The sequence below is a fragment of the Gambusia affinis genome, linkage group LG14 (assembly GCF_019740435.1).
Source record: "Gambusia affinis linkage group LG14, SWU_Gaff_1.0, whole genome shotgun sequence".
NCBI lineage: Eukaryota > Metazoa > Chordata > Actinopteri > Cyprinodontiformes > Poeciliidae > Gambusia > Gambusia affinis.
Window position 1 is genome coordinate 22,179,543 of NC_057881.1, and position 26,117 is coordinate 22,205,659.

At 40.2% G+C, this 26,117-nt stretch overlaps 2 protein-coding genes across 2 annotated transcripts in view; both read right to left on the bottom strand.

The window, feature by feature from the left end:
* The window catches only part of LOC122843333, a 705,002-nt gene that overhangs the window by 611,405 nt on the left and 67,480 nt on the right, over positions 1-26,117 (bottom strand). The window lies entirely within an intron of this gene.
* Positions 1-26,117, bottom strand: part of ctdp1 (CTD (carboxy-terminal domain, RNA polymerase II, polypeptide A) phosphatase, subunit 1) — a 65,024-nt gene that overhangs the window by 19,347 nt on the left and 19,560 nt on the right. Inside the window, exon 12 of the mRNA XM_044137993.1 lies at positions 16,211-16,434. Coding sequence (XP_043993928.1) covers positions 16,211-16,434 — 224 coding nt within the window. The remainder of the gene's footprint in view (positions 1-16,210; positions 16,435-26,117) is intronic.

The window sequence follows — 26,117 nt, forward strand, 5'->3', positions numbered from 1 at the left end:
CTGACTTAAAGTAAACAATAAAAACAGGACTGTTGTACCTGCAGCTGGTCTCAGTTTTATGGGCTGTTAAACGGTAATTTGGGCATCTAAGAAAGAACAGAAGAATTTGGAAATGTATTTATTTCATCTGTGAAGATCAAATACTTTAATTAAAGTAAAATTCATTTCTTGTACCTTTTTCTTTATTTCCTTAGTAAGATTTTGGTTAAAAAATGATCCAAAATTATGGCAGATTCAAAAACCCGAAAAGGCCCTAACACGGTTGAGTAATTAGAAAGTTGGCATACAGTTTACACATTTTTGATCAGCCTCTGTCTGTTAAGGAACATGACGGATTTAGAAATGTTGACATTTTGTAAATCTGACTTAAGGAAAGGACTTGCATGGGTAGAATATAAAGACAATTTCAGCACCGACATTAAGGCTATTGCACACCCAGTGTTGTTTACTTCTATACTGCAGGAGGCTAAATTTATTCTGAATTTGCTAGTGATGCGATTATCAGCAGGCTGGTACCAGTAACTGAGTAATCGGAGCTGCTACGGGGACTATTGACCCGTTGGTTTTACAGAGGCTGTGGCTGACCATCCTACCACATGTAGGATGGTCAGCCCTCTCATACATTAGATGTATTAGCGTGTTCTTTTGTCTTCTTCATCTGCGTGGATAGGCTAGTGACACCTTTGGATTTGCTAGCGTTAGCCTTGGAGACAGAAGAACCTAGCATGCCTAGGACGGCCACCTACTGGACTGCCTTTTTCCTCTGGGGGTTATTAGCATAGATAGGCTAGTGTTAGCTGGCTTTAACCTTGGATAGGCTGGCAACTAACTGATCACCTTGCACTTTCTTTAACATTATCAAGAAAAATGGTAGGCATACAATATCTGTAAGCTACGTAAGCTGCATAAACGTGTTCTTTCGACAGAGTTTATTGTAATCCAACTTCATACCACGTATAACCATTATACAGAGCTGAAGTTGGCTTCTGACTGAAGTTTCCAATTCAGCAGATACCTAAGTATTATAATTACCTTAACTTTACGTTCCCCTATTACAGCTCTTAAAAAGAAATAAATTACCTCAAAGCTATGAATGGCAGTCCACAGCTTTACAAACACTGTGGGTTGAAACTGGGCCAGACTATTCTGATAGGTACGACTAAAAAGCATCATATCCGAACTTCTAAAAGTAGTTGCTGCTACATGTCTTCCGTTATTATGTTCGCCAAATTAAGCCGGTTAGGACAGCGGTAAACAAGAGGAGCTGTAATTACATAATGACTCAGAAGGGATCAAGATTCACACTGAATTACCATTCAGAAACATGGAAGACCATACCGCTGCTTAGAATCTGCGGCTCTCATTCAGTCAGGCGGAACAAACAGACCCAAATCACACAGAACCACAGCCTGGAGAAGAGGCGCAAAACAAGGTAGAGAGGTGGGAGAGAAGGCAAGGCAAGACGGAGAGTTAGAGGAAGAAGAAGCCCAGTTAGGCCAATTCACCGGATGCCAAGAAATCCACTTTCATCTCCACTGAAGCAAACAGTGAACAAAAACACATGAGACCCACCAGCCTGACTGGGCTGTTTGTGGTTTTCTCCTATTTGAAGAGGAGGAAGATGACAGAATCGGCTTTGTCTCCAATGTAACATATTTATTCTAGACGAACACAGCAGGAGGGCCTTTTAAGGACAAGGACAACTTCCTGTTAAATATGTGATGGGATCAGGCAGAGATGTATAACCCACCGCTCCGCTGTAATTATGAACGTCTGAGTGCGTACAGGAAGGGAAAATATGCCTTTCTGAGATGGATTCTCAAATAATGAATCTTGGCCTCCGAGTGCGGATTGCTCATTTAATCTTATGTACAAGTAGCACTTATGTACAGCCCACAACCAGAATCAGCCCCAGCAGTGGGCTTTGAGCTGTGAGGGGGCAGCTGCTCTGCAATTTGACGAGGTGATGAATGTCAAGTATGGTAATTTGGTCTGGCTGCACAATCTGTTTATTGAAGGAAAAGGAGCGCCGGTGAGCGACGGCACCGGCTAAAGCAGCTGTTATTTATGCAGGGAGGTTTGCGTTCTGGTGGGTGGTCACGCTCCGTGCCCAACGACAAACACGCCGTCGTTGACGGACAGTTGGTGGGAACAACAACGTCGCTTGGAAGAGCTGACATCGGGTCGCTGACCCGACGCAGCGGACGGTTTATCTACACCCAGCCTGATGGGCAGACGGCCAGGATCCTTGAATTATTAGGCACCGTCATCTGTCCAGAAGGTCCATTTGACTAATTCTGACAAAAAGCTTACAGAGAGGGGCAGAGCGGTGCTAATGAGTGCTAACCTACTCCAATGTATTATAAATCACTGCTTAATGTTGCTTATTTAAAGCTGGTTCCTACATAATTCAGATGGGGAAATTTTTTTGAGTTTCTAAAGATGTAAATTTGCAGTCGTCACTTCTTTACATTCAGTTTTACAATGTAAAATAAAAACTTCAGTTTACTGTGAATTTAAGACATTCTAGAGTGGATTGGTGTCAAATATCCTGGAAACAATATGAAGTGGAAGACTGGGGGGAGAGAGAGACAAATGAGGAGAGAAAGGAAGAAATAAAACTGACAGAGGGATGAGAGAGCAAGAAAGAGTGAAAGAACACAAAGTCTGGATATAATGGCATTTTCAAAATATTTAATATATTAGAAAACAGTAGACCAGAGCTTACTGTGAATGGCTGAAATCAGCAAATACTTGAGACTGGATGTCTAGTCTAAAAGCACATGTATCCGTCCATTTTAATAGTTCAAATATGCCATAACATGCATTGATACACATAGTGGAAACCTTCTTGATGTGAAGGTGGAAGCTAACATCTACAGCAGGGGTCTCAGGCCGCTGTCCTGCAACGTTTAGATGTGCCTCTACTGAACAGAATAATTAGGTCATTGAGGCTCTGGAGAACTGGTCTACACAAGGAGGAGGTGATTAAACCATTTCATTCCAGTGTTTTGTACCTGTGGCACATCTAAAAACTGCAGGACAGCCACCCTCCAGGACTGGAGTTTGAGACCCCTGTGAGTTACATTCTTCCTCATCTACTCTGTTGAGGGTACAGCCAATCAGAACCAAGGGAAATAAATGACCCTCCTGGATTAGCTGCTTAGGAAACACCAGCTGACAGCGTGTCGAGCATCGCGCCGAGGTATTTCAGCTTCCCAAACTGTATTTAAATATATGCAATGGGAAAATCTGCAAATAGGCAAACTTAATTTGCAAATATATTCCACAAAAAGAGAAAAAAACATCAATAAACCCTGAGCTGTGACTAGGAGGGAGTTTATTGGTTCCAATGAAGCTCTTTGTCAAATTCAAAGTACCTTTTTAAAATAACCTTAAAGAAGGTATTAAATGCACTGTTGATTAAGTGTTCATTTCTGTATTGAAATGTTGTTGTTTTTTCATTAATCTGATGTAATCTCATCTTAAATGTTGTGTTTTCATCATAATTAACAGGAATGAAGGCCTGATGTTACGTTTTTACCTTAGTGCACAAAATGACTGAAATGTCAGTAAATTCTCCTTAATCTGATACGTTTTTTTTTTTTTTTGTTGTTGTACAGGTATACACTTTTTTTCATACTTAAATCAAGTCCAGTACTTTTCCAGAATGCGTAGGATCCCTTTAAAAGAGAGAGTTCAGAACTTTTCAAGTGAGACTCTGTTAATGAACAAACAAGAATTAAATTTTCTTAATAATGAGAGAGAGACAGAGAGAGAGAGAGAGAGAGAGAGAGAGAGAGATACTCGGATGTTTCAGACGTGAACTCTAACAGTGTGGACTTCATCTTTCTAACTGTGACAAACTGTCCAACATTAGCAGCAGTTTTAGACCAATGAATTCTACCTGTGAAGAAATGGAGACCGCACTGAACGCTGCTGGAAAGAATGGGGGCGGGGGGGTGACAAATGCATCTTGGGAAGAGGAAGAGAGCGGTTATTCTGGTTAAAGTCAGAGCAGAAATATTACTTCCACACTGTGTGCCGTTCATCAAGGTGAGCTGCGTTCCTCGCCATCATCTCCGTTTTCTCACTTCCACTGCAGTTTATTTATAAACCCAACGAAGTGCAAGCGTTGCACTTCTACCCAGAGTCCTGCTACGATATAAAGCTTACGGAGCGGGTTTTATATAGGCCACAGTCCAGCGTTTATGACACTTTCCAAACATCACAGCCTAAATGATTCATGCCATCGAGAAGCTACAGACTGCAATGATTTAGCGGAATTGGCAGTTTAATAAAGGGATTTCTAAAACAAAGCTGACGACATCTGGAAAAACAACAACAACAAAAAAAAGACGTGGCGCTTAGTTTTTACTAAAACACTAAATGCTAAAACAACTGAAAATGTATGAGTTCCACAAATGACACTATTAATCTGTTATGGTATTTATTATCCCAAATAAAAAAATGTTGGGGAAACATTGGCCATTGTTTTCTTGCTTTCATTTGCTGTCATCATAAGAAGAAAATCAAACATCCAGTGGATAAAGAATTAATAGACTAACACTTTTTGGACCAACAAAATGGAAAACATTCCAGCCTAAATGTTACAAATGTGTTGTTAAAGCAGCAGTATGAAACTTTAGAAAACATATTTTTTATACATTTCCTAAATCTAGAGATTCAAAGCTAATGCCTGTAGCATTAGCCCTTAGGATCCACTTTCTAAAGACATTTACTCAAAGATGGCAACCTAATTATACAGAGCAGAATAAAAATATTAATAATGACCATCATTAAGAACATAATCCAAACAAGATAGAAGCTAATGGCTGTAGCATTAGCTTCATATTAGCATTAGCTGAAACAGCTGCAACAGTCAAAATGATGTACAAATGTTGCAATTGCGCTAATTCACCGTTCACACTATATCTTGTACATAGAAACTGGTTTAAAAAAGAGATTTAAAAAAGCTTTTAAATCTTAAAAAGTTTTCCTTTAAAAATCTGAATCTTCTCCCAAGTTATGGTAGCTGAGCTGAACTGAAGGAGAGACATGTTTGAGTGGAGGAGGAAACCAGAAACAAATGACTCAGTATATGATTACAATCATCTACGTCAAGTAGACTTCAATTAGATGATCGTAATCACAGAAAACATTATGCAGGGGCCTTAAAAATGCATCTAGACACAACTTATCCAGAACTTAAATAGTGACTTTACTGCATTTGTAACACCACGTTCAGATCGACTCGTGTTAATGTAGCCACGCAGATCGATGGTCGTTCAAGTCTTCCGCAAAGAAAAACGGGCTTCCATAATAACGCGAGACTTCCAGAGCGGCTCTCACTGACGCAGTACTTATGATCTGCTTCCTAAAGAAATTTACTCAAAGACACAGCACCAACCTAAGTTTACAGAGCAGAATTAAATATTAATAATGGCCATTACTGGGAAATAACTTCTCCGTTATAATCCAAACACGTTGGAAAGGAGGATGTAAAAGCTACATGAAGGACGTTGTGCTGAAACTCTTCATTGTTACATAAGGGACAGTGAATGGCTGACGGGTTGAAATGTATTACAAATGTCTCCTCTCATCTGCCACCACAGGTGACATACTGTACTATGTCGGGCCAAAATATACAATAAATATAACTTTGTCAATGTTTGGCTAATGTCAAAGGAACCCCACTATTTTGGATTTGCTCCATTAAACAAGAAAGTTTGAACAAGTTTATTCAAGCAATACATCATTTAAAAAGGCTGTCGTCGTACCTCTTCCTGTCGTCTTCTTTGTCGTTTCTGCCAGCGGTAGCAGAAACGACAAAAGTGCTTCCGTCAGTTCTGTGGAACACACTGTTTTCTACACGGCCAAGAAAATCCCACACATCATCCCAGCGCCAAAACATTTTAGCGAAAATGCTGTGTTTCCATTAAGCTAATTTATATTCATATTTCCTATCTGCACAATTATATGGTCAGATAGTGAGAACATCAGCAGAAGCAAGCAAACCGCAGAGTCATTGTGCTTTTCTAAAGCAGAGAATGCATGTTTAATTATAGGAGGCCTTCGAAAAGAACTATGGCTTCGAGTAATGTATCTGGATGAAGTCTGATTTTCCCGGAAAATTACCTTTCTCTCAACTACTGAATGTTTTTGAATTGACACTGTAACACACATATAATATATGACTGTACCCTGGGTATTGGGGGGCGGGGGGTGGTGCACCAGCCTTTTTTGTTTTGTATTTGTGTTTTATGTGAGATAATATTCAGAAAATCAATAAAAATTTGAATTACAAAAAAACAAAATTATACGAGGCCTTCAAAGAGGCTTAGCAAACATCCTGAAGGTTCATCCTTGTGTTTGTAATAATCCACAGCTGAAATTATTCACTATAATAGAATTTTAGCATCAGATTTACTACCAGATAAGTGGTGCAATGCTGATTCCAATACCTTCAAGCTAACATGAGAGCAAACAGAGGTCAGGAGGTGTTAAATAAGCTTTAAAGTGTAAGAAAAGTAAGCTCCTTTGAGCCTCTTATCTCTCAAAGGAGTCAAAACTCATTTCAGAAGACTTATCATCCACTGAGACACAGCGAGATGAAATGTTTGATAAGAGATAAAGCACACAGATTGGAGGGCGACACATCGCGAGGGAAAACGAACTTCATTCTTTGGTCTGAGGCAGTTCTTTTTTAAACTTCTGTGTTTCATTCATGTTTAATCAGCTTTCCGACTGTAGCGACCCTCTGAAATCAGACAATGTGTGCAGCCAGAGGGAAGACATGTCTTAATGCTCCGCTGCACCTCTGCAGATCTGAGCTGTGATTAACGACGCCGGACGCCGTTTAACCACTAAAGTATCAATCAATATCCCCAGAGGACAATGTGGCAAAAAAGGCCAGAACAGGTGAGATGTGCAACCCTTCAAAAACCTGATACAGCAACAACAAATAAAGCCAGCAGCCGAGGGGAAACGAGGTCCGGAAGAGTTTCCAAATATTAGCTCCTCCGAAGACGAAACGCATTTCGAATTTCACGCTTTGCTGTCTGACAACCTTAATGGAAAACTTTACAACCCGCTTGCCTCCGTCCGTCTCCTCCGTCCTGACGACATTGTAATAACATGCTCACTTGAGCCGGCAAGTTTCACACTTTCATTTTCACGCGGAGAAAAAAAAAAAAAAGAAGCTCTCTGGAGGAACACGGTACGGGGAGAGGAAAGGGGAGAGGCTGGGCGCATGAGTGATTCTACAACACCTAAAGAGACAGGAAATTAAAAGCGAGGAGGACTGATAGCACACGTGTGGAAGTGCAGCAAACTGATCTGCGTGTTGCCAACGTTGGGACTGAAAAAACAGAAAGATGACAGAAAACATTCAGCAGTCAACGGAGGAAGCACTTGATGAAAAAAAATAAAAAATTACAAATATTTTACCATCTTACACATCTGGTTCAAATCCCATCTTGTGAACACAATCTTACCTCGTTGTTGGAAAACAATCATACTTCCTTATGGGGCCACAAACCCGACTAATATGAAAGATTGCTGCGAAGCGAACGGCCTAATCCAATCCCACTGTCCAATCAGGCGATCTGCTTGTTAGGAGTGCTTGATTTCATTGAACAAATAACTGCACTATTAGACATGTCAAAAACTAACCCACTTCATGGAAACACGCCAAATTTTTAAAAAAGAAAAAAAAAACTTTAGCTGTGGTTGGTTTATTTTGCCAAACAGCGGGAAAAGAAAATCTGGAATATTTTACGTTTACACTGAAATCAGTGAAAATATCGCATGAACATTTATTCCCTCCAGCCCTCCAAAAAAAAAAAAGAAAAAAAAAATCATCTGGCTCCTTATTCCTTATTTTTAAACGGGCATATATAATGGCATTGCCTTCCTTCAACCTTCTCCGGTCTCACGCTGACGCCAATTTTCACACTGCGCTGCTAAAAATCAGCAGAGAAAACAACGTCTTCTGAGATCGTGTGCCTGAATCCCAGGATGGGCTGCAGGATGAATCTAATGATGGGGGCCGCAGTGGCTTTGGTGAAAAACAGGATGTAATTTCAGCCATGATAAGCAGTCAGGAGCGCTTGAAAAATGATTCACCTATAACGTCGGGCTTAAAAAAACCCGGTGACCGGGGGGAGCTAATATTAAAAAATTTCCTCATCTCCTTTTAATAAAATCTAATATGACAGGGTCCACGGAGAGAAGGGAAAAAAAGATCTATCTCTCAACTAGTTGGCTGAGTAAACTCCAAAAGCAGACTGGAGAACTCATGAGATTGGTCTAATTTGTTGGCGAAGTTGCAAGAGATGAGACTCTCCACTATAAAACCCGGCCTGGCAACAGTCTGCAATGTTCTAATATCCTCTAGTCTAGATAGATCTAAAATTGCAACCTATGTAATTTTAGATCTACCTTAAATTAAGTAAAGCCGCAGAGAAAAAACGCGAGCAATCCCATGTTTATGTCGGGGAAAAACACAGATTTATCCAAGACCAGTTCCCTGGAGACATCTGAAAACACTAATGTCATCAGTTGAGCTAAATGCTGAAATTAATCCAAGTAAAAAAAAATAAATAAAAAATCTGAATAAAACTGTCAGGATAGGATTTTGGCTCCCATGTAAGCAGCTTGGAGCCTTCAGGCTCTGCAACACCAATGTCTGAAGCTGCTGCTGCCCTCTGAAGACCTGGCATGGTGATGTTTCAAAAGCAACAAAAATATTCCCCCCGGTGCCATTTAAAAGGTCTGTAAAGTAACGATCAGCAAAAAAACAGAAATGTGTTAAAAGATCAAACATTTTCGTCTTACAAGTGTATTGATCCAAATGCTCAACCAAAGTCTGCGTGTTAGCAACAGGTTGAAGGAAACCAATTATGCAACTTATGAACTTCTTCATTTTTCATCACCTTAGGTCGGTCTCTCTCAAACTGTGGTCCATGGGCGCCCCCTAGTGGTCCAAGAGGTACTGCATGTAAACAACCGTTTATTTGACGTTACGCGAGCAAAACGTACGACGCTACAGTTAGCTTACCAGAGGATTGTGTTAAAAATGATGATAATGATGGAAAACTGGCTTAAAGTCAGGTCACTCAAAAGAAAAGCTGCAGATACCGGTGGCAAGGAAACTATTCCAGGATGTAATCAGAGGAAGCTAAGTTAGCTGCTACAGCTACAATTATGGCGATTGGATTCCTTTGAACGGCTCACAAGTCCCAACAGCATAAACTGTGTAAAAGTTTCATCAAGCTAAGAGTAAAAAAAAAGAAAGAAGAAAAAATAAATCTTTGGAGAATTGTGTCCATCTAAGCAAACATGCAGCACAGAACGGAAAGAGAGAAGCATCTCACCAGCTTGTGAACAAATTTAAGCAGCTGAGTTCCAACCAAATGCCTCAGCAGTCGGTGCTCAGCTCATGATACAACAAAGTAGGATGATGAAACTGAAGTGAAATGGTGGCTCCAATGAGTGCAGTTTTACTTCATGTGCCCCGTAATGTGCGAGCATTCAGCCCATTTAATAAAAGTCCTGTCAGGTTTGAATGAGGGGGGGAAAAAATGAGTGTGAATATAAATGGCAGTTGAGTAAAGATTAAGGAGTTTTTTTAAATCCCCTCCTTTTTAAGCAGAGGGCTGAAGCCTGCTGAAAATGTAACAAACTCTATGGAAACGATTTGAACTAAATATGTTTTCATGGTATTTGTCTACCAAACCTGTATCTGCCATGAAGGTTTTAAGAGAAACAAGCCAGCCATGCCCTCACTGTTACAGTTCCAACATTTGATTTGAAGAATGACCGAGGTCTAAATGAAACCCACAACGTTAAAAACACAATGTCTTTTGATCTAGATATTCAATATTTGGACAAGTTTATAACTGAATGACATAGAATCAGCTTGTTTCCTTGTCCCTATTTTGTACATATGCATTGGATTTTAGCGTTTTAGTGCAACAATTATAAAAAGCTTCACCTGCCAATTCTGATTTTGGCCAAAGCAGGTTATTGTTTATCAGAAAAGCTGCGAAAAATAGCAACAAAAGTTGCTATGTTGGAAACAGTGGGGGTGACTATTAACTGCGCATGTACAGATACGACCTGGTGGGCAGGTTTGTCAGGGAGATTTCCGTCATGGCAGAGTAAAATGTGACAGTGGATTTTCTGACCAGAATAAGAATGGTTTGACATGTATCGGCTGATTATCGAGCTCAAAAAAATGAAAGAAACTGTAAGATTTACAACACGAACTAACCATGTTGAAGGAGTTCACATTTCATTGTTGTTATTGGAGTAACAAAATCACATTTCTTTATGGTAGACAATTGGTAAAACAATCAAACAAACCCTTAAAATAATAAATTGTCAAAGTTGGTACAACATTTCTCCCTGCTGAACAAAGTCTCACAGCAGAGGGAAGCAGTTTATGTATGAAGGAACCAAACTGTCAGGGTAAGAAATGACAAAATGAACAGGTAGCCATAGAAAAACAAAGTCATGAAATACTAGTCAAAAGTTTCTAGGCCCTATGAGGACTAATGAGTAAAGACAATGGATGGATGGGTAGAAGTTTGGCCAACCAACAATTTTACCAATGGTCATCTTAAATCTGCAACTGAATATACAGCATCACACTCTAATTCGATGTGTCATTTCTCTAAATATTTCAGCGTGAGCTTATGAAGATGAATTCTTCTTGCAGCGTCTCACACATCATTAACCACAGGTGCCAATAAATGTGGAGGATTCCACATCCACTGTTTTAAAGACACAGACAGACCTGAGAATGAAGACAGGAAGTTCAAGGCAGCCCAGGTTGAGCCTGTTCAAGTTTAGCTTTGATTGGGGAAAAAAGTTGGACAGACTTGGCGTTCTTTGCACAGCATTTAATTACAGGAGACAGTAATGGAAGTGTTTATGCTCGAAGCACATTAGCTGCGACTCTGCCATGCATCATAGTGAATTCCTAAATGCACTCAGTGTGTTTGGAAGTCATTCAGAGACTTGTCTCTGGCAGCAGCACGCAGGACAAGTACAGGATGCACTTTAAAAGCACTTTATGCTTGACTTTAGATTATGCCTTAACTGTTTATTAGGAGAAATATAAAGTGTATTAGCGGTGAACCCACTTAAACGTTGTCACTGTTCTGCAGAGGCAATGGACAACAGCTTAATACATGTTAATGCAAACGGATCCATTCAGCGCTTTAGCGGCAGACTCTCACGTAAAACCAGACGTTGTTGCTAACAGTGCTGGGCTTCCTGCTCCACAAAAAGCACAAACAGGGCTGGACATTTATCTCTGAGTTCACTGTTAACATTTTAGAGGAAATCTGACATTTCACTCACTTAAAAAGTAACATCCATTTAACCCAGTGATTCTGTGCTGTTTAAAGAAAGGCTAAAGAGAGAAAAGCTACATTGAGATGATCACAGTTCTGGTTTTGTTTTTTTTTTGCTTTTCGGTAGAATGGAGAGCTTTGTTATCAGATTCAATTAAGGTTGTAGATTTTCCCTCAATTGGTTAACACAAACTGCCAGACAGTGTTAACAACACTTTGGTGTGGAAGTTACTACAAAAAGAAGCTTAGATGTTTTTAGCATGTATTGCAGCACTTCTGTTACAATTTTGCACCAATCTTTGTTGGAAAAAACAAAATCTTGCAATATTGTGGTGTTTCCATTATATAAGAAACGCAATTTAAATCGCATGTGAATAAGTTTGTTCACGTGATAAGCCATTAAAAAAAACATGCCGCATCATCCTCCTCCTACCACTTCCCGTCATCTGCTTTGTCTTTTTGGCAGAAGTGACAATGAGTCGCTGCTCATGCGACTCGTGTGATGCGGAGAAAAAGTGGTTTCATTGCAGTTTTGCGAAATTCACCAATATCGAATCAGTCGAAAAACCACATCATCCTAGCGCCAAAACCTACTGGGAAACGTTAGTCAGAAATCGCTGTGTTTCCATTAAGCAAATTTACTTCCCTAATTTCAGTTTGTGTGATTTTACGGTCAATGGAAACTCAGCTTATGAGGCGTTGAAACCTGAAGTCAGAGAAAGCATCAAATATGTAGGTGCTTTGACTTCTGTCTCCTTCAGTAAACTCTGCTTTTCCTGTTGAAGAGTCCCATGATGTCTGTCAAGGAACATGATGGATCAGGTAATATTGACAGTATTACCTTCTTCCTCCTAAGGTACAAATCTTCTTACTCCACAGGGGGAAAAAAACACTAAGAAACTGATAGGTTTAGCAATGCTAACCTCTAATATTGGACGTTACAACTGATTAAAATGTCAACTTCATAATAATGTCACCCTTCCTTTAAAAAAAACATCAAATCTCTAAACATGCATTACGTCATTTACAGTTCTTAAAGAGAAATAGTAAGTAGGTTGAAGACTTTCTTCCACTGTAGCACTAAATTTCTCATCAGTGAGACGCATTTACAAAGTGAATTTAATGCTGGACATTGGCGTCGTTTTGCCATTAGCAGCGTAAACCGAATGCCTCCGGCGTGTTGGCAGTTGGACGGGCGGCGGTGAGAAAAGAGCAGTGGAAACCAGCGCTCCGTTTTCCCCTGCGGCTGGCCCCGGCAGAACCTGAATGGTGCCGAGAACAAAACGGAGACATTCACATCGCCGCGGTCTCTTAGCAACAGATGTGAGCTCTGTTTTGTAGCAAATAAAAGGAAGCGATCGAGCCGGGCATGGAGACTGACAGAATGGCGACCATTAGGGCCGGCTGGAGGTCTGAGGCAGAAAGGAGCCGAATGTGGATGCATGGCGAGACGTTCGATTGAGATGTGACCGGGACCACGGTACTGCTCCGTGTGTCAGAGAGTCCATTTAAATTAACGACTTCTGGGAGTTTATTTTGCTTCTGGTTTAAGGTCAAAATTTTGTTTAGCCAGCAGGAAACAAAGTATTTTTTGGCATTCAGAGAGACTGTCAGATGAAAGTTTAAGTGTTTTATTTGACAATAACATAATGAAGACATGACACTGGCCAGCAACGGTATGTAAGCCTTTAGCAATAATCAATTAATCAAATAATCAATTAAAATGATCATGACAATTTCCAATCTGCCGTTTAATATTTTTTGAAGGGCAGGTTTGTTTACAGAGACCTCATAATCCATTTGGTTTATGGTTTTGGTTATGTGTTGTTCTTGATTCCGTTTTGTTTACTGTTTTTGTGTTTTTATTTTGGATATTAAGTGTTCTACACAACAGAGAACTTTGTTAATCTTAAAGTGAACTCGCATATTCCACTATCAATACATTCTTGAAAATGGTCTCAACAGTGAGGGTGCCTATCAGCAAGAAGGTCCTGGGTTCGATTCCCGGCCCGGGGTCTTTCTGCATGGAGTTTGCATGTTCTCCCTGTGCATGGTGGGTTCTCTCCGGGTTCTCCGGCTTCCTCCCACAGTCCAAAAACATGACTGTCAGGTTAAGTGGTTTCTCTAAATTCTCCCTAGGTGTGAGTGTGTGTGTGAATGGTTGTGTGTCTTGTATGTCTTTGTGTTGCCCTGCGACAGACTGGTGACCTGTCCAGGGTGATCCTGCCTCTCGCCCGGGACGCAGCTGGAGATAGAAACCAGCAACCCTCCTGACCTCATTAGGGTCAAGGGTGAACAGATAATGGATGGATGGATGGTCTCAAAATGACAATATTATTGTTCATTGCAATAATTGTTGGAACAATTTATCATCCAGCAAAATTTATAACGTGACAAACTTATACTTAGATTGAAAGTAAATCATTATGATCTAACTTCAGCTGGTGTTTATTGACAGCTGAATTTATATTGCGTAATCCAAACCTTACAACAATTTTGGAAAGTTATTGTCTAAACATCAAGTTTCTACAATCAGTACATTGCAGGCTTAGCAGGGGGTTTGCTCTGGTCCATATGATGAGCCCATGACACCGCTGTATTTCTATACAGAACTCAAACACCCACCTGCCAATTTGTGTCCACACCGCTCTCCCCAAATCAGATTCACACCTCTCCCCCGGTGTGTCAGGGCGTTTAATCAAGAACTACTCCTCTCTGTCTCTGAGCAGTCCGGAGGCGGACTTCCAGAGAGTTCAAACAGCATGTAAACAACACTGGACTCAGGCCTGACTCATTAGCCACAGCCAAAGGTGCCAGACCAGGTGATGGATGGCGTGACGTGTCTGAACTACCTTGGATACTGAACCACAGCCAGCAGACAGAGTTCTCAGTGTCAATGTGAGGAAAGAAAGAAAGGAGAAAAAAAAAAGAACAGTTGCATTTGAGGCTTTGTTAGTTCAGGCCGGTGAAGCTGAAACTCGGGAGTCACTAGTTGAAAAAGGTGTGATGTGAAGACTAACCTCTACTCTTCTTCAATCTCCAGTTGGAGATTGCTTGCGGTATGCAGTTGTAACAGCGACGCACAAATGCCTAACGAAAAATTTTTTGCGCAGCGCTGGTACGCACAAATACTGCAACAAAGCAAACAGACTCCCAGCGATCACTGAAGTCTGTCATTTAAGAAAAGCCAAGGACTCTTACTTTAATTAGAGAGGTAGGAGTTTGCCCGTTTTAGGTTTTTTATTTATTTATTTTTTTATTTTTTTTTAGGGGTGTTGCGAAATGTCACACCAGAAAATTTTAAAACGCCTTGAACAGTCTTGGACCAGTTTTATATTCTCACTGAATGATCAGCTTGTGTGTTACCATGGTAAAGATTAAAATCATCCAATCTAGTTTGTTAAAGGTAAAACTAACAAACTAACAAAAACTGAAATTTCTTTAACTTAAATAAATAAAAATTGTAATTAATAGGGAAAAACTATAACTAACAGGAACAATCTAAAACATGTAGATATAGATATATCCCTTGTTTACATGTCAGTGTTTCTATTAGCCTTTCAAACTGATGTGAAATTGATTTCCCCTCTCACACACAAGCACTTTATGGCATTTCATGCAGGTTGAATGCGACTACAGGCATTTGGAGTAGGACCTTCGCTAATTTCTTTCCAGTACCAGCTGTGTTTCCAATTGACTTTAAGTTGTTTACAGTGAGTAATTAAGTTAAATGTTGGAAAAAAATACTGGCAAACCTTTAGTTCTGTAATTTTTCACTCCATCGTCACTGTCGCTCAGTTAGAGCAGGACAGCTTTACAAAAACCATCCAGCGCTGTCCGCCGTCGAGGAGTTTTTAAATTTAAAAGATCTCTCTCTTGCTCAGAACGCAGCAGAGACGGCAAAAATCATCTGCTGTGGCAGACTGACGGCCTGGCCTGTCCTTCAGCAACAGGAGATTCTCATAATTAGGTTCTGAAATCTTCAAATGCCTGCTGTCTGTTTGGAATTAGTCTCCATGGCAACGGACCAGACCGTCTGGCTGTGGCACAGACACGCTGATGAAGTGGTGCGTTATAATTGTCACTTACCGAGACGCTGGACCTGGAAACATGCAGCGGATTTGGAAGGTGGGAACACAATGAGCCGTGTTTCACCCCCCTGTCCACCGCCCAGCGGGGGGCCTGCGGTGAGCGTCAACATCAGCTACGACAACGTGTGACCGGAAGCTACTGATTGATTTTGTTCCAGGGTTTCTGCAGGTTTCGCCAACTCAAATTTAAGACTATTAAAGACCTTTCTAAAAAATAATTAGGAATGAAATTTAAGAGCTGCAGCACGACAGAAATGTACAAAAGAAAATCGTATATCTGCGACAGATTGGCGACCTGTCCAGGGTGACCCCGCCTCTCGCCTGGAACATTAGATGGAGATGGGCATCAGCACCCCTCCTGACCCCACTAGGGACAAGAGTGAGCAGAAAATGGATGGATGGATGAAAATCGCATATTTTATACAGTGGAAGTGCAAAGCTTCTTTGCATGCTTGGTCTTTTACCTGACAGGAAAGTCCCACGGAAAAATAAACTATATAGTGTTAAATAGTCCAGCCATAACAAAATTTAAAACCTGTGATTAACATATTTCAGGCAAACTAACATATTTTCATATGAATTTTTAAGACATTTTAAGGCCTTGGCTTTAGATACATGAATTTAAGACTTTTTAAGGATGCCTGAACACCCTGCATTCTTTCTCTGAACATGTTTGACTGGATAACAACTGTTGGTTTAAGACACTATAAGATCCAGTTTGGCAAGGACAACTGGCACATAACATTTGTTCCTCACCTTGGGGCAATCTCTGACAAACTGGAGTCACTGGGAGGTGTGGTCTGAAGTCTTTCCTCCACTCCGTCTGGCTTACAGGGGGGCCCTGATGTCGACTCTCCAGCTTCTGGCTGCTGCTGCTGTTGCTCCTCCTCCTCTTCCTCGGCAATATCCTCGTTGCCCGGCTTCTCCTTCCCTCGCCCCTCGCTCTCGTTGTCGCTCTCCTCTCCTAAAATGTCGTCCACCTGAATTGAGTTTGGTTTTGGATGGGGAGCTTTTGTTTAGTTTGGGTTTTTTCGCAGATATTAATAACACCAGCATCAACACATTGAACACAAATCTCCACTCTGTCTTCTGTCTTCTACAACCCAGATGTAACTAAATTACTCAACTAGTCTGAGATGCGTCTCGTGAACTCTTGAAGGGTAAATAAGTGTGTCATTTCTTTTTGGAATGATGCTCACATATCCAGTAAATCCGCAGTACAAAAGGTGTGTGTAGGTTATTTGGCGGGATTAACGAGAGCAAAGAAGATTTACGTTGGACCACCACTTATGGACAATTCAGAATTTGTGAATTTGTCTGTGGAGCCCAACTCCAAACTGTTGGAAAAAAACTTTTTCCATTCACCTAATTTTTCGTAGGGCACATCTGAAATACACTTTCCAGCTTGGAAAGTTGAGAAACTTCAACACACCATGTTGGGTGGCGTTTGCAAAGTGGCCAATCCAGGTCAGCGTTGAATTTCCAGCGGGAAATCTGCTGATGCTAGCTTCTGTGGTTGTGCCAAGATGGTTTCCACTGTGTGTAAACCTTGATATATATTAAGGTATATTTGATATTTGAACTATTAAACTAGGCAGTTATAGTCACTTTTTAGAAGGGTCTCTTGGACTCTTTTGCTTCGTACATTGTGTCAGGACAGAAGAAACATCCGATTCTTTTAGGGCTGGGGTCTTAACTTTTAGCTTTTTTTATGCAATTAATTGCATTATATTATATATATATACACACACACAAAAAAGTTTCCGGTACACTTGTAAATCTGAAGCATAAATGATATCTGCAAACAGCAATGAATGACAAAGCCTCCTCTCCTTCTTGCTTCAAAAGGCGATCTGGTTGGACGCTGGAAAATACTATTGTTGTGTTCAAGTAGAGCCTAAAGGAGTTAGCCTATCTATCAGTGAAGCTATTTAAGCATAAAATAGCGTCTCAATGATGTTGCAGGAGAACAGAGGTCAACACTAATGTCCACCTCCACATTTTTAACAGACGCTCCTGGAAAGATCCAGGGTTCCTAAAACACTGGAAAGCTAAGTAGGTAAAGTAACAATTTGCACCAATCTGATGGTTGAATAACCTAAATAACAGATTAAAGCAAATATCTCCATTGTTGAACTGATGTATAGCCACTAATTTAGCAACAAAGGGTTTTAAATTGAGAATGTTGCTTAGTTTGTCTATGTATGGTTTTTGATTAAAATGTGTAATTAATTACAGAGCCGGTAATTAACCCGATTAAAAATTGTAATCGAGTCCCACCACTAAATATCCTCCAAAAGTCATTTGTGCTACAATAAATAAATAAATAAATAAATAATAATGATCTGCACAGAACACAGTTAATCAACTCGAAAGGAAAAATCTAGACAATTGAAGATGCGGAGCACCTGGCAGCCAGTCATTTCTAAAGCTGATGATTGTTGACCCGTTCAAACTGTTAGCCTCTTGACAGCTTTCGGATCGGTATCAACAGGTATAACCCACTGCTTTTTAAATATCGACTCGTTTCAATCACTTTGTCTTTGGTCAAAACAGAGATGAATGAAGAGGGACGAACGTTTCTGGCTGGTTTCACGGCCACACGCTGCCGCGGCGATGATAGGAGGGAGGCAGCGTAAGCTAATCCATACAGCAACACGGGAGAAAATAAAAAACACTTGTCTTTGTTCTCTTCTCCAGCTTTGCCAGGATTTGATTGAGGCCGACCTTGTAGGCGTCTATCACGTTACAGGCTACAGATCCAAACAAAAGAGGAAAATGAGTTTGGTTTGTTTCCAGAATAATATCAATTCACCATTTCATTTTCTCGTCTTTTTGTCAGGCTGAAACGGAAAAGGAGTCAGAGACGTAACCTCAGTTGCTCTTGCGCTTATTGACCCACTTTTTGCCATGACCGGGTTCAGACACACACCCTGACATTGCATAAATTTTTTATTTTTTTACTTTCTGGGCCACAAAAATGGGTCTAATTCACAATAGAACCAGCACTGAATCCCACACATTGGATATATTTTCTAAAGCGTGGGAATGACTGACTGACTGAATGTGTTGTGAAGCTCTTCAGGGTCCTCTGGACTTGATAAAACGCTGTACAAATACATTCAGAATTGGGTTTGTCAAATAATCAACAAAACATTCTTCTGAATATCCGCGTAGCTTTTTTTTTTTCTTTCTTTTTATCAAACTGCAGACAGGCAGTTTTAATTTGGCTGGCAAACAAGGTCTTTCTTCTCACAGTTGTGTCATAAATACGTTGTTTTCAGTGCCGACTTGATGATGTGTCCTGAAAACCCGTAGTAGTCAAAGACGGAAAAGCTTTTAGCAGCTAGAAAGTTCCCCCAAGTCTCTGCCTTGCATTTGAAAAGGTCTATAGAGATGCTTAAGACCAGCACTTATTTCCTTGCACCATTACAGTAAACATTATCTCTACCCACAATACCAACAAACACAATGTAACGTCTGTAGAGATCTTTTAACAGAAAACAGTCAAAGTCGTTAAGGCAGTGAAATTGGGATTGGCAATCTGGTTTTGGAACCAGACGTTACGGGAAATCGGCTTGGGGTGGACAAAGTTTGGTCAAGGACCAGCGTTGACGTTGCTTAAAGCAATAACAATGTTCAACAGTTCTTTCATGCACCGTCTTTGTTGGTTTGACTGAACCTGAACTTGCATGTGATAAAAGCGTAACGCGACCTTTCACGTGTCATTATTTGCACATTTCATACAAGTCGACGTTTTACTATGGGTCTCTGATGCTCTGACTCTCGTACTTTAAGTTGCTCAGTGGCTGTGTTTCCATTGCAAATGTATATATATTCCGCTAATGTTGAAAAAACCCAACTTTACTATTGTGTTTCCATTAATTAAGAAATTAAATTAAAATCGCACATGGAAAAGTTTGTTAATGCTTTAAGTCATTCAAAAACATGATGATTCAACTACTTCCTGTTGTCTTCTTCATGGTTTGCGCCTATGGCAACATGAAGAAGACTTCATGGGGGCCATGTGACTCTTGTGATGCTAAAAAAGTTTCCATTGCAGTTTACAAACATCCAAAAAACTAAACAAAAAAAACAAAAACAACCTTAATCTTACTTTTTTAGAGAAAAAAAAAAGTTTTTTCAAAATTGGCTTATTCCCATTGAGCAAATTTTTTTTTCTCCGAAATGCTAAATTCAACAGTTATATTGTCAATGGAAATGCAGCTGGAGATGGTTGAGGTCTGATCAAAAAATAAACACGCTGTTTCGAAGAGAGCAGCAGACTAATGGTGCATAATGTTTATTCAGCAACGTAGGAACACTGAAATCAATTCTTTTCTTAAGGTCGTTTGGGGTATGTCTCTTCTGACTCTGATGAAAACACAGACGGTGTTGAAAAGTTTGCACAACAAAAGTTGAAAAGTGATCAGTGAGCTCCAGCCCCTTCTGTCTTTACCAGATTCGCACATCTAGAGTTTAAAAGCTTCTGCTGTTCTTTGGAAAGCGTTGGTGGATAACAATTTCGAGATGCGCTACAAATGATCAATTTTGTGCCCTTTCTAATGCAACACTCCCCATTTATCTTGGCTTTGGACAAACTCCAACAGTGACCTGGCATCTAGTCCTTAAGTATTCATGTTCTTTGAGGATAAAACCCAAATTTAAATGCAACAAAAAAGAAAAAAAAGAAAAAGAAAAAATAAATAAAACTCTATTAAGCTGATAGTCCACACATTCAGAAAAGAGCGTTTCTCTTACAGGTTCCTTCAAGACAACATAATTAACTACACAGCTGGTGAAGCATACTCTGTCTGATTACTAGCCTTTAAAAACAAATTAATCTATTAATCTCCACAAACAACGAAGCAAACTTCCAGCAGAATCATTTGTCCTTGCTACAATTAAATGCCAAACACAAGAGAGCCTAAAACTTGTTAAAGCAAAAGTATGTCATGCCCTCAAAGCAGCCTGAAGGCAGTCTTTTCATCTCGAGACTGAAAGCTCTGATGTCAGGAGAGATTCCAGGGCACAGACGCTACTTTAGGCTCTCAGACTGCTGAACGATTGTGGCAGAGATCTTTTCTAAACTACCCGGTGGCTCACTGAGTCTATCTACAGGTGGGGAGCAGAGTGAAAGATGAAACTGATATTTGTTTGCGGTCAGAAGGTCCATCGCCACCTTTGAGTTTGAGCCAAGAAGCTTTGCGATGCAGACGAGGCTGAACGGCTGTTGTCTGACTCAATCGGGTCTTTGATTTCGATATTTCCTCGAGTGCCTTACAGCCTGGACATTTCATATGAGAAACCCAAGTTCACCCAGCCAGATTGGTAATGTATATAAAGTTATGTGACTCTAGTTTGCGATTTTGTTTCCATGTCTTATGGCTTTTATTTTTGTTAAGATAAAAACCCACTGAGAACAAAACCTCTTCACCGAGGGTGACCTGGCCAAGAAAGACAGCAGTAGACAGCATCATAGACAAATACAGATATAACAAAAACTGAGATTATAAATATATAAAACACACTTAATTTGGCAGTAAAGTGCAGTAGTTCATACAGTAATAACCTTAGAAAAACGGTAGCAATTTAAGACACAAGCACTGTTGACAGAACATCCATTGTCGTTTTTCGTTTTTTTATTTTTTTATTTTGCGTAAAGCCTTCAATGAAAATTGTTCTGACAGTTTTTGTTCAGCTTGCAAGGCGCTCCAAGAAAAGAAGCAAAAAAAACAGCAATTTAAGGTCTGGTACAAGGTATTCTCGGTTCCCAATTTAAGTCAAGACACCTTAAAGATCTAACATTTCAGTTCAATCTTGTGAAGACTCTCATCTCGTGAATTCATCGCCCATCTCTCTGTGTGTGTGTGTGTGTGTGTGTGTGTGTGTGTGTGTGTGTGCCTATCCTGGCTCTTGATAGGTAACGTAAAGCAGGACGGACAGGAAGCAGCGTCAAAACCTGATGAAATCAGATCCTCACCGATAATCTTTGCAAGCCCGGTGTTTAAAATGTGTGCATGAAATTCAGCTGGAGGTGGAAACTGTGGCAGGCAGAGATTCATCTACTGGGAAAGTAGATGACAGTCAATTACTTTGGAATGAAAGCCGGCAATTAGGAGTAGCTGGAACAGTCAGAGGAGTGAGCGGCTGTTGCCCAGAGCAAAAGTGTTCAGAGCTGAGCATGGGCCAACTTGAAAGAAATTACTGGCCAACGCTGAACTTTGAATAAGTTTCTGTTCTTCTGTGTTACTTTTCTACTTAATATCTTTTGGTATTGCTGGCCAGGCTGCAGTCTGGTGAAATTAATGTAGTCGAGATGCTTTTCCATTCGTCTTCGTGAGTCGTGATAACGTATTAACCTATGTAGGCACGCAGCTAAGCTACATTATTAATTAACGGGTTTCATAATCCAGGCGCACATTCTGAGGACGCTATGCAACGATGGGAAAGTGTTGTCATTCGGTTTTGCCGTTAGCTCACACCGACTGAGGCGGAAAAAGAGAAGCGGTAAAAAAAATAATAATAATAAAATAGTGCGACATTTCTACCAAACTGATTCATCTCACCTGCGACCAAAGCAAGTTGCGTGTAACCTGAAGGTGATTTTATTAGCCGAGGTCTGACTGTTAATGAAAACACGAGGGTTTCTGCAACGGGAGGCAGGAATAATAAATCTGGATTAATGTCCTGCGGCAGAGCAGACGAGGCAGGAAATCTCAGCGAGAGCCTCTTTATAAATCCAATTTGTGTTTATTGTTCAAACCCCTGACTCCTGCTTTTGTACATAATGCTTTTACAGTTCCATGAAAATGCTTAAAACCTCTTGAACTTCTCCAACATGTATCAAACTTCGAAACACAAACGAAAGTCGAAAAGTCACAATCAGTGCCGTTTTGTGGAAATGTCCTGGTCGGCTGTGTTACAGAAGAGCCGTGGATTCAACACGTCTGAATGAGAAAACTCGACTTCAGATGAACCGTGTGAGGCCGCGGGTCCTGCGGTGAAGAAAGCCGCGCGTTGTTCAAGAACGCCAAGGCCCACAACTGAACACCTTGTAGGATACAAACTCGCAGGATGGGGAAAAAACATGTTTCCATTCCAGTTTGGTGAAATACACAAATTTCGACCACCTGATCTTACCGCAAAAACTTTTCATCGAAAATGATGAGTTACCATCATCGAGCCAATTTGTTTGAGATTCCAATTTGCACCAATCTATGAACAACAAAAACGTAACTAGTTAGGTGGAATCTCAGCAATCTTTCGAAGTGTCAAATTAGAAAAAGCAGAGGGAAATGTCAAAATTTGAAATAACTTCCGCATTTTTCACAAAAACAAAATAAAAAAATTAACAATCCACTAACGGGGAAATGGAAACATTTGCAGAGTAAGTCCTGACTTGACTAACTTTCCCATCCACTGGTGTGTCAATGTCTTACCAGAGGCACGTAACTCTGGAAAATTTCTGCATCCACACCTCCAGGTTGTTGGAGGTTGTGTTTTTTCTGATGTGTGTGGTCCATGCTTGTTTGCGAACTCTACTCCCTGTTTGTTACAGCCATGGTGTAGCGTCAAAATCTGACGAAACTACGCAGGAGATAGGCCCAGAGACAACACAAAGTGGGAGCAAAAGGACTTTGCTTCGTCGAAGCAAAAAGGTCGCTGGAGATCCTGATGGGAAAGGAAATGAGCTTAAATCCACCTGAGCTGCTTCGCTGGCTCACAGGCCAAATCCACATCCTAATGGAAGGCCAGTCTGCCGGGAACAATCCCAGCTCCGATTCACATTTTCCCTCCGCCCGCTTCCTCCTACGTGCAGAAAAAGCTCCCGAGCTCAGACGTGGAGAACGCTCCGATTCTGTTTCAGAATGAGACTTCTTAAGACGATCTGCAAACAGGATACCAGCTTTTTTTTCTTCTTCTTCTTCTCAACACCAGTAAAAAGAGACTTGCAGCTGAGAAGGAGAAAGATAGAGAGAACAGCCTTGGGTGAAAAATCAGATTCCAGAGAGTTCTTAGATGAGTAAAAACTGCGTAGTTTGAAAATGTTTCTGAACAAATTAATTAGAAGGGTTGCTAATTTCTCTGAACTGGGAATGGAATCAGGAAAAAGAATTAGCAGAGGACAGCAGGTGTCTACCTGGCTGTAAACATCCCTCTGGGGGGATTAACTTGATGTTGTGGGTCTTGGAAGGATATTACATCTCGTCAACATGGCGTCTCTTTATATAAGACAGCCTTGCTTTGCTTTTCAAATACGGTGTAAAGCTCGAGCAACCACATGAGGCATTTAATTTCATTTAATTTTTTGCAAGTAACCATTTTCCCCAAGAGTTTCTCTTACTTCTAGGAATGAGCAGCAGCGCCTCAAAGGAGAGGCAATGAGAAGAACCAGATGGAGATTTAATGATAATAATGATAATAATGATAATAATGATAATAATAATAATAATAATAATAATAATAATAATAATAATAATAATAATAATAATAATAAAAAAGACAATATTTCAGAATCTGAACTTGAAGCTAAATTTCCAAAGCCAAAGGTCACTTTGTCATCTGTACAACTGTTCTTGCGAGAGTAAGAATCAGCCAAAAAACATGTTGGCAACTTATTTCATTTAAGGCTGAGTTATACTATAGTCACACTTTTAGAGGTTTGCTTTTATACTCGGTGGGGTATTTTATAGAAAACGAGCCCTCATGGGCGGATAGCGGTAGAGGTGAACCTGTTCTGCAAGAGCATCTTCTGAATCGTCCATTTTGAGTGAAAGGTGGTGCGGACGATCCGCGCCCAATTACAAACATTTGTTGAAGCACGACCAAGTCCCGTAACACTGAGGCAGGCAAACCGGGGTGGAGTACGGAGCAAATGCTGATGCGTTTAGTCGATCAGTACATCAACCTTACAGCTAGATTTAGGTTAGCTTTAAGCTAAAGCTAACCTTTAGGCTGACCTAAAGGTTGCTTACGTTCTAACCGAGCATCTGAACCGAGCGGAAACAATGACTTTGAATGTGACGGGGTTCTTGGTTCCACAAAGTCCGGTCTGAGTTAGGCATGTCACAGTAACAAATTTTGCAGGACAATCGGTTGTTCCAGAAATTACCATTACATTTTTAAGTAATATAATGGTAATGGTAAAGCAATAATGAAAGAACACATTCTAAAAGAGCACTAAACTTAAACATTTAGTGAGCATTTAAGAGTGGAACTAAAAGACATTTTAAATATCCAAAATAAATAAATAAAAAAATATAAAATAAAACAAATTTTGAAGTCTTTCTAAATAAAATTGTCTGTCATAAAAAGTGCTAGTTGTGACCAAAGCACCAAACTGAAGACTTTAATCATCCAGTTTTTGGTAGAAAGAGAGAAAAAGACACACAATAAATCATGCCAATGGAAATGACTGAGTCTGTCTTAATTTATCATGAAATTAATTGATTGATTTATTATTGTGACATCCCTAGTTTAAAGGTTTCAGAAACTAACCGAAAAGTGTCGTCGTTAGCTTGAGTTACGGTGAGAAGACAAGTAAAAAAAAAACGATCAAATATTTGAGTTTGATTGGTTGAATTTCTCAATTTGGACCAAATGGACAAATTTTCATCACATTTCCACAAGAAATCCATCATTGCGATGATCTCTATTCGTCGCTCTTCTGAACAGATATTGATGCAGTGTCACTATAGACAAGTTTACTTTCAACAAAAAGTATGTCGAGCGCGCCACCAGAACAGACAATACAGACTTCATGGCTGAAATAAGAAAAAAAAATAAAATAAACGTTTGTCATTATAAACACATTCCTAGAAAATTAATTTACTGCAAATTCATGCAGAAACTCTTGGCTCCCAGTAACACCAAAAAGCTCGTACATCTCACAAAGGAGGTAAGAGATCAATATCTGCAGGCCACTAAGTTCGGACCGTGATCATGGTGACAGAGGGCCGTGTAAAAACCTCCTATGATCCAACACTTACTGAGTTTTGTCTCTAATGGCCTCCATGTCAAACTGCACAGTCCAAACCTTAATGATGGGCCTTTATCACCAGTTCCTTATTTCAGTTTGTTCTGTATTTAGCTGCCACATTTGACTTTTTCAGGAAGAATTTAATAAAGTTTGAGAATTGACCAAATGCTGTCGAGGCATTTGATTCAGAAATGAAGAGGTAAAAGTAATCAGTTTTATTTTCTTTTTTTAAATCCTCTTTCAACGTCAAGTTTCACCTTTCAGGAAAGTCGGTTTGTCTGAACAGCAATGAAGCGACTGCGTGAAAAAGTGTAACCTTCTTAACATGGAGAGGGTTAAAAAAAAAACAACCTCTCCTTCAGGATCCTCTCCATCACAGCAAAACTGAACGATCCGACAGACTCGCTAGATTAATTTAATTGTGCCATTCCGACATCATAACTTGTGTTTACGCTCCTGCGAATAAGTCATGAGCGAGTCGATGATAAGTAAGGAGAGGCCCATAAAACCCTGACAGATCCGCTTGGCGAGCTACAGGATGACTCATCAGCTTTGCTGACACAGTACAGTAGAGGTGTGAAAACTTCTCACTGCAAAGACGCATCGCTTTGCAAACGATGCACAACTCCAAACAGAGCGTGGCTTGGGGTTGTTTTCCACTCGCAGAAAACTGGATTTTGG